Source organism: Asparagus officinalis, chromosome 7 (genome assembly GCF_001876935.1).
Source record: "Asparagus officinalis chromosome 7, Aspof.V1, whole genome shotgun sequence".
NCBI lineage: Eukaryota > Viridiplantae > Streptophyta > Magnoliopsida > Asparagales > Asparagaceae > Asparagus > Asparagus officinalis.
The window spans coordinates 66,773,164-66,786,973 of NC_033800.1; the positions used below are offsets into that span (position 1 = coordinate 66,773,164).

General features: G+C 34.2%; 1 protein-coding gene across 2 annotated transcripts; it reads right to left on the reverse strand.

The window, feature by feature from the left end:
- On the reverse strand, positions 2,158-10,822 carry LOC109850060 (E3 ubiquitin-protein ligase BRE1-like). Of its 2 annotated transcripts, XM_020419973.1 has the most exons (6): positions 10,540-10,822; positions 7,946-8,057; positions 7,285-7,350; positions 6,284-6,407; positions 5,453-5,577; positions 2,158-2,748 (listed from the first exon to the last, which is right to left on the reverse strand). In XM_020419973.1, the coding sequence occupies exons 1-6, from the start codon at positions 10,644-10,646 to the stop codon at positions 2,488-2,490; spliced, it is 795 nt and encodes a 264-aa protein (XP_020275562.1). In that variant the 5' UTR covers positions 10,647-10,822; the 3' UTR covers positions 2,158-2,487. The 2 variants fall into 2 exon arrangements, with proteins under 2 accessions (XP_020275562.1, XP_020275563.1); XM_020419974.1 differs by lacking the exon at positions 7,285-7,350 and having other exon boundaries at positions 10,540-10,819.

A 13,810-nucleotide genomic window follows, 5' to 3' on the forward strand; every position in this document is an offset into this window, starting at 1 on the left:
GTCCTATTTTGCTAATTTTTTCCAAAAACGGTCTATTTCGCTAATTTTATTCAAAAAACGGTCTATTTTGCAAATTTGCCCTATAATCTACTCTTCTATTCCTTTATAATAATGAGAGGATCCAGTATTCACTTTTCATGCTACAGTAATGCTATAGTTAATTACTATAGTATTATTACTGTAGCACAAACAGGAGGATCTAACATTCACTATTCATGCTACAATAAAACTATCGTAGCATTATTATTGTAGCACAGGCTGGGAACTGCAGCGTTTAAAAAATGCTACCGCAACTTTATTATTATAGCTCAAGCGGGATACGTAATATTTTAAAAATGTTACTGTAGCGCTTACAAAAAACTGTATTTAAATACAGAATTACTGTAACAAAAATAAAAAAATGGAGGCTGTGCTTTGCGCGGGGTGCACACTAGTCTATACTTATAGGAGGATCCAAAAAATCACTGTTCATGCTACAGTAAATGCTACAATAAATTACTGTATCATGAACACTAAATCAGATCTTGCCTCCTCGCTTGCAGTTTCTATTCATGATCCGGTCCTCCCCACTCGAATGTCACTGTTCATGCTACAGTATTTATTGTAACATAAACAGTAAAGCAGATTTGAGCCTCTATACTTGAAGCTACTGTTTATCTACAGTAATTTACTGTATTCTAAACAATAAAATAAATCAAACGTATTAAAACATGGATTCTCCTTCAAGTATAGATTACTAGATATGATTTCTAAATCAAATATAATAAAACTTAGATTCTTCTTTAAGTATATAGGAGTATATATAATTTCTAATTTTAAGCGTACAATAATTAAATCAAATGTATTAACACTTAGAGGAAGACAAGTTTAAAATGCAGTGCTTAAAAAAACAGGGGGCCGTGTTTTGCACGGGATGCACACTAGTCTAAAGATACGTGGGTCCTGCCATGAGGGTGTTTAAGGAATTTAACATATTGGTTAACAAAATATGGATGGAGATTACGAATTGGTTGCACTGTATTATAAGTGCATATTACCATGGTTGTTTTACAAAGATTAAAATTTTTGTGGTGGTTCCTCACTATATTGTCTTGTCTTAGGGGCTGTTAGTTTCGAAAAAAGAGAAATCAAAGAATAGGAAACCTATTTCTTATAATAATTGTTTTGAGGTTGTTTGGTTGGTTTAAAAAAGAAGAAAACTATAGAATAGGAGATGAAATGAGATGAGTTGTCACCTTATTATTGGACGATGTGAGTGATTTTTTTAAAAAAACTTGTTTTGAGGTTGTTTGGTTGGTTAAAAAAAATAAGGAAATGAATTGGAGGTATATTATTAGATAATGTTTTGAGGTTGTTTGTGTTTGGTTCATTTTTAAAAATAAGAAAATAGATGAGATGAGATGAGTTGAAGGTATATTATTGGATGATGTGACACATTCTTGTTTTTTTTTTTTTTGAAGAAATGGATGGAAAGAAAAATTTAATGAGATGAGATGAGTTGTCACAATATTATTGGATGATGTGTATGATTTTTAAAAATAAGATAAGATGAGATATGATGAGTTGGATGATGTGACACATTTCTTGTGTTTGGTTTATTTTTAGGTAAGAAATAAAATGAAATAAGATGAGTTGAAGGATAAAAATATTATTTTATTGGAGAGTTTTAGGGATGAAAATGGATAAAAATATTATTTTATAGATTTCCTTGTACCGATTTCCTTTTCTTAGTTTTTAGGAAACCAACCAAACGGCCCCTTAACAAAGCCCACGTCAAATGCATATAATCCGGAGCAAGCGTTGAAAACAACAGGAACTGCTACAATGTGTATTTAAATAATAGAACCAACACAGATAGAAATTAAATGCATATAATCTGTAGCAAGTGCAGAGAAGAAAGGAACAGAATCCAAAATACAGCAAGGGAGACGGGGACATCAAACTCTAGCTGAAGAAGTTTGCCTGGATTGCTGTTGTTGCTTGTTCTTGCCTTAAACTTGAAAGCGAACTTTGCTCAGAAATCTTGTCTTTTTACTCTTTCGTTTTTATCTTATGATCTTGTTTGTCCTTTAGAACTTCTAGTCTCTCAAGCATATATCAGAAATCAATAAAACCAAGATGTTAAGCGCAACAGCAGAGTTCATACCTGCTAATGTATTTGAATGCGAACTTACTGACTCTTTAGAATTTATAACCCTTTGCTGTTGTATAAAACAAGGCAGATAACCCATTGCAAATAAGAACGCAATCAGTTTCTGCGGTAAGCTTCTGCATATACATTATTCGAAACTTGATCATATGGGTTTCCCAAGTTCTTTAGTTTCTCCCATTAAAAAAAAGTACTTTAGTTTTCTATATTTGGAATACAACAGAACATATTGCTAATACTTACTGCGTATGCACTTCAAATGAGAACCGGTTTCAGCTCGAAAGATCTAGGCAGCAAAACATCAGCTTCCATAATTCAATAATTGATTTAATGTTGCCTCAGTCTAGCGATGGAAGGAAAACTCGGTGAATGCTGTTTTTCCCAGTAAGTTTTGTTCGGCAAGTTGGGCATAATTTCTTCTGCTTCTTGATGGCAGTCTTGATGCAAACTTCACAGAAAATATGACCACAGAGTGTGGTGAAAGGAGAAACAATTTCACACAAACAAATAGGGCAGCTGAAAGTAGGCTCCTTTGGTTTCTCACTGCTGCAACTGAGCTCCTCTGTTGAGATCTTTTCCGGCTCATTGAGTTTCCTTCGCTGTTATTTACACGATATTTATCAGATAAAAAACAATTAAAATTACACACATCTATATTATCGATGTAACTAAAGGAGAACTGGTTAGCATGCGCAAATTCTGAGTTGGATCAATTTATAGCTAATAGCATCTAAAAAGTTGGAGATGTTCATAATATACTATATAATAAAAAATGTCAATGCTTTGTGATAATTCCAAATAATTTCTACTAAAACAATGGTTAGCTGCCACTCTAATTGACTCGAACCAAGTGAAAACGAAGCTATCATCTTGCCACAATAAACTCCATATAATTCCGTGTACAAGTGATAAACGTTAAGGAGTTTCACATGCAAGAGATAAAGAATGTCTCTGGCACACAACCTTTGCATGATAGGACCAAACCAAGGTTGCCAATCCTAAATTAGAGATAAGACAAGAGGACCGCAATAATTGTAAAAACATTCTGCGAATATTTCAAGTAGCAGAGAGCACACCAGCCTCTTCAATGTGGGTTCTTCAGGAAGAGGTCATAAAGCAACAATGATCTACACTAAGGCTTTACATAAACACAAACATAATTGGCAATCATAATAACCATGTTCCAGCAAATTTTGATGTCCTTCAATAGGTTAAGGGATATAAATTTGAGGGGGCGGGTTTTTCTATTTCCTTCTGTTTTTGCATGCTATGTATGCATGTGTATGTACTTTTTGGCAGGGGTGTTTGGGAGAAGCAAAAAATATAGTTAGAAAACAAAAGGGTGAATGTACATGAGTTAATCTCCGTGGTACAACATGTAGTCAAATGTATTGATATTACTTATCTATCAGTTAACATCTACCTACTCTTTTAGGCTCGTTGGAGTAGGATAAATTTCTAGTGACTGCATTCGGATTAAGAATTCATATGACTTCTCAAAGCATTAATTATAAGAACACAAAACTAGATTAAGAAAATATTATATATTTTGAATATTTCTTAACGACCCTGAAAGAATCCTTCATTTAGTTGTATCCAGGAGACATCAAATATCATTAGGAAGGTTTTTCCCTCCGGAATGAGAAAACAAACACAATATGTAGCCTTAGCTATTTGAGTTTACTTTTTGGTTTCCAGGCATAAAGGAGTTGTTGGATAATCAAGAACGGAAAACACTTGCTGGCATCTAGAATGAGGCTCACGAAAGTAATCCTCCACATTGACTTCAATTAACATACATACTTTTACAATAATGGCTCTTTGATAGCAGAGAAATGTAATATGCAACTATCGTCATTTTAGTTTGTCCTTTGGGCTTTAAAACACAAGTTGCTGGAGGACGGGAGAAACATTCCCACCATCATTTTGGGTAGCTCAAATGGGGCAAAGTTGAAAGGCTCTAGTTATTTTCTTCCGCATACTTTTTCACATGTCTAATACAAATCCATTTATTGAAAATCTAAATGCTTTATCCGCAGTTTCTGTAGTTATGGATAATCGGGGTTTGTCAGGAGATACTTTTACATTTTTAAATATGTAAGTTCAGGTATTAGTGCATTTTTAAACAAGATCATTCTAACTTGAATTTTAATCATAAACATATGAATTTTAAACTGAAAAATAGACTTGACATCAGAAGAATGGGGTGATTACTGAATTAAATGTGAACAAATTAGGGAAGTTGTTAAAGATAGACATGTGAGATCTAGCAAAAGAATTGAGTAGCACGTGATTATTCTTTCAGGGGATTGGAAGTGGGCACCCTCTCCCCTCCCGAAAAGGACAAAACAAAAAAACAAAGGATAGGGGAAAAAGGAATAAAGAAATAAGAAAATCTTTTTGCTCGTCGACAACTGTGACATATTGACTAAAAAAGGCAGAATAATGGTGCACGTTAGACAGGTCTAGAACATAGTTGCAAACTTTGTTCAAGAATTTGCTTTGTTAAAACAATCACTTTGATGCCGCGTTAAAACTCTATTTCAAAAGGAAGACGGACAGAAAAGCTCTATTTTGTACAAAATGTATTTAAACCTATTTTTAATAGGTTATATTTTTTTTACATTTTCCAGAAGAAAATATTTTAGTGCAATTTTCAGCAAGTTGTTAATATAATTTAATTTTGATAAACTTTTACATGTTAATTGTAATCTAACCCTGATTTTGGTGGGTAAACTCACAAACCATAAAACAACATTAAATAAGTTAAAATAAGCACAAAACACATTTAATATCTAGCAGGGTTAAAGAATACTTCCATTTGAATATGTATGTATACAACAAATTAAATAATTGGCATACATATAGTATTGTACAGCATTGCCATGAAAGACATGAATTGCTTTAAACATGACACACACACACACATGGAGAGAGAGAGAGAGAGAGAGAGAGAGACCAAAGAAAACAGTATAATTATAAATACTTTGGTTTCAGTGGATGTGTTATTAACTTATTATTGTTGTTGGAACCAGCCATGTAATGCTTCTAAGAAGATGGATTAACATTTAAAATCAATAAAATCTGTATGACTATAAACAAATGAAAGGATAGAAGTAAATAATGAAAGAAGACACATGCCAGATATACCTCATTCAAAGAAACTACTGAGAAAAAACACATACTGTATGATTAAAATTTTAAACTTCCAAATATTAAGTAGAAAAAAATACAGGTAAAGCTAATATTAAATTTACAGGTATAACAAGAAAAGGTAAAATGAGGCAGTACAATGTGAAGTACCTTGGCACTGGGCTCATCTTCCAAAATCGAATTCCTATCACAATCAACAGATCTGTTTGCTGGAGTATGTAGCCACTGGGTAGGTGGCTTAGGATAGGACAAAGTCACTGTCTCATACCGAATCCCTTCAAAATTATACCAGAAATTAGATGGGTCCATTATCTGATAAATATTTACAAACTGGGCACACATGTTATTGATTGTAGTAACATTTCATGACTAATAGATTAAAAAAGGAAATAAAATGAGACGGTTAATACAGAAGCACGTTTACAACTTTATACCTTAAAAATAAATGTCATCCTTGAATGGCAGGATAACTTCCATATAAACGTTAACATGGAATTCCACAAAAACCGGAAAAAAACAGATAATTGAAGTACCTCTGTACTTTATTACACGGTACAAGCACTTGCATAATTACTTGCTACACTCCTACTCACTATATGCAGGTAGATAGATGGAGGAAGGGAGGAATGCAGGGTGTCAACCGCATGATACCTATTTTTCCACATATCTATAGATAGTAAACATACAGAAAGATTAAAGCATGTATACGTATATACACACACCCACAGTGCAATTTTCAAGGGGTGGGGGAGTGAGAAAAACATTAAATAAACACAGCAATCGTTGCAAGAATATCTACTCAAAGATGATATAATACATCATAGCTTCAGTTGGATAGTAACAAAGTTACAGTGAAAGTGAGAGATAACAGTGTAAGAGAATCCTAAAACTCAATTGAAGTTCACACTACTTAGAGGTGGGAGAAGCATTCTATTATTATTAACATGCCCATTTACTGATAGTTGATGACACAGAAGATACCTGAATTTGCAAGGTTTTGATTCACAGCACTGTCATTTGGTGTTCCTGAAGTAATTAGACTCGGTTGCTGAACCTTAGCCTCCATAGAAAGCATTTTCAGAGAAATTTTCCGCAGATAGTCCGACTGAGATAAGTGGGAGGAAGAAAGTTATTTCTACGGAAGCTTTGACTCTAATAATGACCATAGAATCAACAAAGACAAAAGCATATTTTTAATAATGATTGAACATGCTGACAATCATGAATTAACTATAAAACTTAGATTTCAATAAAACAATATAAATGATCTGCTGAAAGCTCATAAAGCGACCATAACCCCAGACTAAAGAAGAAAAAAGGCATAAGTTTCAATATGACTAGTGGTAAGTGGGAACTTATCATATAGCAAAAAAAGCTACCTACGCTAAATGCCAGATGATACTGCCAAATACAAAAGTGACAAAAGATAAGTTAAAGACATTGTGACTCCGTTAAGGTTAAACAGCAAGTCCATGATAAGAACATAAGTTTAAAATGTCCACTTAATGAAGGTTAGATTGCTATTTGAATTTCCATGTGAATTTATAATTCATCAAATTGAAAATCTTGGAGCAATCATAATTTTTGGTTATATAATTTTCATTGGGTTAAGATATTTTCTCCTTAGTTGGATACTTTTCAAACTTTTGAATCGTGTTTGGTTCTTATTCTTTCAAGCATCCCAGGTAGAAGTGACTCCCTTTCCAACTTTTAAGAGTTTGGGGAGTTTTTTCAGTTTGAGAATGAACACCAATTCTCTCATTTCCAAAAAAAAAAAAAAAAAAAAATGTCAATCAGAATACCACATGTAACTTGACTTACTAAAAGACGAATTAATACGACCGAGATCAAACAATTTCATGATATACAAATTGGTGCAAACTAACATTCGTCAGAACGAACGAGCAATCACGCACAAATAACAGATATGGGAATCACAGCCCTATATTAGTAATTAATGCAACTTGAGCCACAAATCTTACAAGGAGTATGTTATTCAGCTTATGTTTGCTCACAGTAGTAATAGGAAGTTTCTCTTTCTTTGAAACCTGCCAAACAAGTTATAAGATTGATTACATTCTAACAATGGTTTTTCATTAGGTGGTCTAAATTTCACGACTGAGCTAAAACTTGATTGATCATATGTTCTCCAATAAATGGTCTTACATTTTCATTAATGGAAAGGACAACTATTTTCTGTTCTCCTTTATAGTTTTGACTACATAGAAGGTAAGATACCTAACTAAACGTTCACTTTCAGGAACATGGCAGAATTTATGATGATGCACCTCTATGTAGATCAAGGTTAGTACTTTGAATCCCAGTAACTCCTATATTCTATCTTGTACCTGAACATAGGATCACTATAACTATAAAGTGACTATTTTATGGGGGATTGTAATCAGTATGGTAGATGTCAGCTTTGAAGTTCTCCCAGAACATTACGGATAGACATGCTATACAATCTAAAAACTAGAAATTTGTGCACATTAACAAAGGTCAGATGAAATTAAAAAAATCCACAGAAATAATTTACCTATAACAAGTGGTCTTCTATTAAATACAGCGAGAAAAGTGTAGACAATCATGCAAATAGATGTACCAGCAACAAGAAAAGTGTAGACATCATGCAAAGAGATGTACCTGACTAGTAGCAAGATTATAAATTTTCCCCTCAAATCGGACAGCAATTTTCCTCAATTCGCTTAATCCCTCAGGAACATTGACCGGCAAATGTCTCTTCAAGGTCTCCAGTCTGCAAAATAACAATGATCAATAATATAACGTCATCAAAAGTATTTCTCAACCATGGTAATTATGACATGAATGTAACAGTTCATACTATTGAAAAGAACCAGATTATCCAGAGATAAGAAGATGAAAGAGGCAAGGATCTATCAAGAATTGAATACTTGAGAGATAAAATCATATAAGTCATTTCAAACAAGAATTATGCAAAACAAGAATTGAGTTAAATTGTGCACTGTTGCAAATAAAAATGGAGTTTTTTGGGTCTGAAAACAACTCTTTTCTAAATTTAAATTACAAAAACGACCAACTTTGGACCACGTCAACATTCTTGCCGAAAGTTGGTCTTTTTTTGGAATTCTGCTCTTTTAATAATCCGGGGTTTTTGAACCCAGATAATTAACAAACTAATCATGATAATTAAAAAAACCCAGCATCACTGGCGATGGGTTATTAATGAACACATATACATGAAAGTGCCCTTGTTCACTGGGCCCCCTACTAGTTCTCATTGAAAGGCCTCTTGCAAGCTTCCAAGTTATAACACAAAGTGTCAGTGACAAAAATTAGATAGCATTAACATATTCAAAATTACCATGATTTTGATATCAACAAGAATATTCTGAAATTGTTCTGTCATGGTTTATGTTTTGCTTTAAACAGCCAAACTAGACTGTCGGGCAACCCTTCTGCCGAGCGGGGATGTATGGTGCCTTTGAAGTTTGTAGTGACAGAACAGATGCTTGCAATGCAGTGGTACGCTCTGTGCAAAATATAATTCATGGACTTACCAATGATGAGTCGACCAGCCTAAAACAAACTGAAGCTAGCATCTTGGGAGCTTTGCAAGAGCTCCTCCCACTGGTACTGGTGGGTGACACCGATGAACAGTTAGGAAGTTTTTGATTAATGAGTGTTGGTTAGGGGCAGCAATCCTAAGTTTTTCTGACCAATGTGATTGTTTGTTAATTACCCAGGATTGGCAATCGCGGTTATTAAAAGAACGAAATTAAAAAAAAAAAGAAAATGACCCACTTTCAACACTAACATTGGAATGGCTGAAAGTTGGGTCATTTTTTATAGATAAATACTCAAACGAAAACATCTACAGTGAGGAGATTAAAGCAGGAGAAACAAGCAAACATTCTAAAAGTACATTTTCTAACTCATTTCATTTTAGTCAGTCCATAAAATCATCAGTACGAGTCATTGACACTTCACAGTTAGCATTTAACTTAGATAAACAGACGAGTATAGCAACCTAAACCAGACTAAACATAAACCTCTCTGAGAGCTCTACCCCTACATTTTCACTTCAATGGACGTAAATATTGTGGTTGACAGAGATGAAACCTGCAAATTTCTTTATTTGTAGTTTTGTAGCTGATATGACCCACAACTCCGGCATAAACCTACATTACTCAAGCAGTTATTTCCAATGACTCTAATCATCAAATAGGAAAATACACTAAATAAACATGCATGCATGCATGCACAGAATCCTCGATCGATACTAATTTCAGTAATGAACAAGATAGCAACCCTCAGCTTAGGTCAGTTTCATTTTATACTTAGCACTTAAATTTAATAAACATGTGAATACAACAACTACCAGATTAAACCAGCAAATTTCCCTGGGACCTCTATCTTTACACTCCATTGTCAACAGACGTGAATACTGAGGTTGATAGAGTCAAAACCTGTAAACATTTATCTATTTTTAACATGATAAGACTCAGTAACTCAGAAGATAGCATAAAGCCACAATATTTGCAAAATCTCCAATAACTCCAACCATCAGATAATAGGAAAATCAACTGAATAAAAACACATGCATGCATGCACAGAGTAATCGATCAATTGCCTCGTGGCCAAGTCCTCAGTCAACTGAGCTCCACGAACTTGAACTATTAGTTTAACATTAACCTCAAACTATAGCAACCCTCAGCATGGGTCAGTTTCACTTTATAGTTAGCACTTAAATTAAATGAACATGCAAATAAGATAATATATACCCTATTAGCGATTATTTCCGAGATCTCCAGCATTACATTTCCAATTTTGATGGACATAAATATTGAGGTTGACAGAGACTAAATCTGCAAATTTGTTTCTGTCATTTAACATAATATGACTCACAACTGGAAAGATAGCATCAATTCACACTATAATTCAAGCGAATTTATACAATAAATCTAACCATCAGATAATAAGGAAATCAACTGAATTAACAAACATGCAGACATGCGGAGTCCTCAGTCAAACCCACTGTCAAACAGCAACCTCAAAAGCATCGATCCATACCCTAAACCGGCCTTTAAAAAGACCCAGCATTCATCTAGAAACATCAAGAAACCTAAATCCCCATCATAAGCTCAATTCTCAAACCCTAGTCTCCAAAGAATTAACAAAACCCCAAACTCAAAACAAATTTAGACTCCAGTTCATCAAGTAAATCAAACTGCAAGAAAGCATGAGCTAAATCCTACATCTTGTTGGCTACGCGATCCCTCCCCTCCGGCGTTAGGTCAGATCTCCAGTTTCCGGCGGATCCGGCCGCCGCCTCCGCCTGCGCTGGCGTCGGGTTTGCTTCCATTAGAAAGCGATCGATGATTGATCTCAGAGTTTTAAAAGGGTGATGATTTTTCAGAAATTTGGGAGAAAATAGATGAGGATTTAAAAGGAAGACCGACGCGACTTTGTACTTGGTAACAATTATTATCTACCATATTTGGCTCTCTCTTTCCTTTCATCAGGGGACAACGTTAAGGCGTGTGCAATGTGTAAATGAATTTTTGTATTTTGTAAGGAAATTTTTTTTTTGTAGAGTCTGTTGTAATAACGCAAAAGGGTTTTTCTTTTTTTAATATTAGTTCCCTGGTTTCCTTTATTCTTTAGGCCTCGTTTGCTCGATTCCTTAAATCTTTAGGCCGCATTTCGTAAAGGGTTATTGCAGAGAAATTAGAGAGAAGGATTAAAGTGGTTGGCCCATTTCCTTAGTCGAAGCATTAAATTATTAATCTATTAAATACGCTTTTATTTTACTTCTTGTAATCGGTTTTGATGTTTGGGAATAACGATAATTTTGATTATTTTCTTTGTAAATAGACGGTTACATCTTAATCCTTCTAAACATGAGTATTATAATCCCTCTAAATGGTTTAGTTTAGCCATTATGCGTTTTTTACGTTTTGGTAAGTTATAGAGTGTTAACTCACTTTAACCCTTGTATAGATTTTATATGTTTGGCGGGTTGAGAAGGGGTTAAACGTCCTTAACCCCTCATTTAACAATTTGCTAAATGGCACCTTATTGTTCTAAATTAATCTTTCAATTCTTAAAAGTTGTTTGAAAATTAGTTCTTTAAAAATTATTGAAATTGCTATTAGGTTCCTACTCATTATAAATTACTTCAAATTAGTTCCTACAACCAAAAAATAAGCCTCTCCAAGCAGCCTCTAAGCCCTCAAAATGAAGTTCTCATGTGATTAGGCCCTATCAACTCACGTAAATAGATTCTGTATACTGAATTTTCCTAAAATCCTAAACTACCCCTCCCCATTTCACCCACAAAAATCTCTCATTCTTCATCTTCTTCATTATCTTTATCCCCACTTCAATGGTTCCTTACAAGCATCTCTAGATCTCCCTTAATCTTGATGGATCTCTCTTGCTACACAACACCTGCACCATCCCCCCATCCACCTTCCCCTCCTCCACCTCACTCTACTTGCCCCAACCCTCTCCTCCACCCCCAAATTGACCAACCTAAGGTTTCCTCCCTCCGCCAATTCTTTTAAAGCTCCAACTTCGATAAAGGCAAAAACGACATTAACTCATCTTGGACTAATCCTGGAATGCCTACACTGATTGTAGGGCCGGAGAGCATTAGGACTATCTCAGTTTATTGTTCGTGGGAAAATTTAAGAAAAAAATTGAGAAGCAAATTTGTATTTTTCTCTCTAATTGACTTAGAAAAAAGAATGAATACAACTCTCTCTCAATGCAATTTCTCTCTAACTGACTTTAAAAAAAAATTACAATCTTCTCAATCGGTATCCTGATTTACAAAAGAAGAAAGGGATCAACAGAGACCTCTCATTTGTTAAAGCTGAGTTCTTCTTGGTGTCGATGGGAGTTTGAATCTTGTATCCCGTTGACGATCCGAATGCTTCGCCTCGTGGAACTTGGTTGAGTCTTCTTGATAGGAAGAACTTGCAACGCAAGTTTAAAACTCTCACTAGTTTAAAAAAACTGATTGAGTTTGAGAACTCAGTACGAGTTTAGAACTCTGAATGAGTTAAGGAACTTAAAACGAGTTTACAACTCTGTAAAAGAGTTGATTTAATCCAACCGAAATTCAGTTCACAAGCCAAGGAAAAGCTCTAAGAATAGCTCCTAAAGACCGCCGATCTCCTTAGGTGGTTTTTTGATCTCCAAAAGTTGATCTCCTCAAAGATCTCCTCCAAATGTAGGATCTGATCTAATACACACTAAAACACTAGAGGGGGATGAATATTGTTTTTTTAAAATTTATGCAAAGTAGATTATAAATTATAATAAAGATAGCAACAATCACAGAAATTTTAACCACAAACACAAGCTTTTATACTGGTTTCACCTCCCCGGTGTACATCCAGTCCCCAAGAAAATCCCGCTTGAGAGTTCCACTATGAATTTAAAAACTATTACAAAATTAAAAAACAAACCTAACCAATTTGCAAGACCATGTAAATTGCACACAATCTCTTCACCAAGAGATCACAACTCTCACACCCGAGAGAACTTTTCTTGAATTAACAACACAATTCCTATAAGCCTTGATTGTGTAGTGATGTGTAGCAATGGCTTTAGGAATGTTTTTAATCTCTGAAAAATGCCTTAATACTTTGTATATGTAATGAAGATCAAAGGCTATTTCAGATTTCAATTTTCTCAACACTTAGGCAAAAATCTGAATTTTTAGAACTCTTGAGAATGCACAAGTTAAAGCTTATAGATAGAAATCAATGGTGCAAATTTCTGAACATTAAACCTATTTATAGCCCTTGAAAAGACAAGTTTTTAAACCCAATCAACGGATCAAAAGCGGCTATAAATAGTTAGATTTTTAAACTTGAAATGTCAGAAAAACTATCTCTGTAATCGACTATAACTCCTAGTAGTCGACTACTCTGAGTTCAAACAGACTCTTTAAATTCAGGATTTTTCTTAGTAGACGATTATTCTGGTCATTAGTCGACTATACTGTAATTGACAGAAAGTCTAGAATTTTGGAAAGACTCTTAGTAGTCGACTATACTTTGTAGTAGTCGACTACACTATAATTTGATAGAAACTTGAAAATTAAATTTAACATTAGTAGTCGACTATATATAGTCATTAGTCAACTACGCTGTATTTTTACAGAAACTTAAAAATCTGTCTAAGTCATGAGTAGTCAACTACATTGTATGTTAATCGACTACACTGTTATTTGACAAAAACTTGAAATTAAGTTTAAGGCATGAGTAATCGACTACTATTGTCTATAGCCGACTACATTGTCAAATAACATAAACTTAATATTTTAAACAGTGTACATGTAGTCGACTACAAATCTTATTGGTCGACTACTAAAGGGGTGAAAAATGATATGAATGGAATATTTTGCGACTCATTGATAAGCTATAAACTCTAATGGTTAACATAGAGAATTTCTATTGTTAACCAACATACTAAGCATATGTTAGTGTGTTCTAATCATTATGTGTATATGTG

Bases quoted from the DNA above. Each gene is read 5' to 3' on its own strand.
- LOC109850060 (XM_020419973.1), bottom strand. From the start codon at position 10,646: ATGGAAGCAAACCCGACGCCAGCGCAGGCGGAGGCGGCGGCCGGATCC. The intron at 8,058-10,539 runs GTAGGATTTAGC...GTTATTTTGCAG, and splicing joins GATCGCGTAGCCAACAAGAT to ACTGGAGACCTTGAAGAGAC. The intron at 2,749-5,452 runs GTACTTCACATT...TGTAAATAACAG, and splicing joins AAGATGAGCCCAGTGCCAAG to CGAAGGAAACTCAATGAGCC.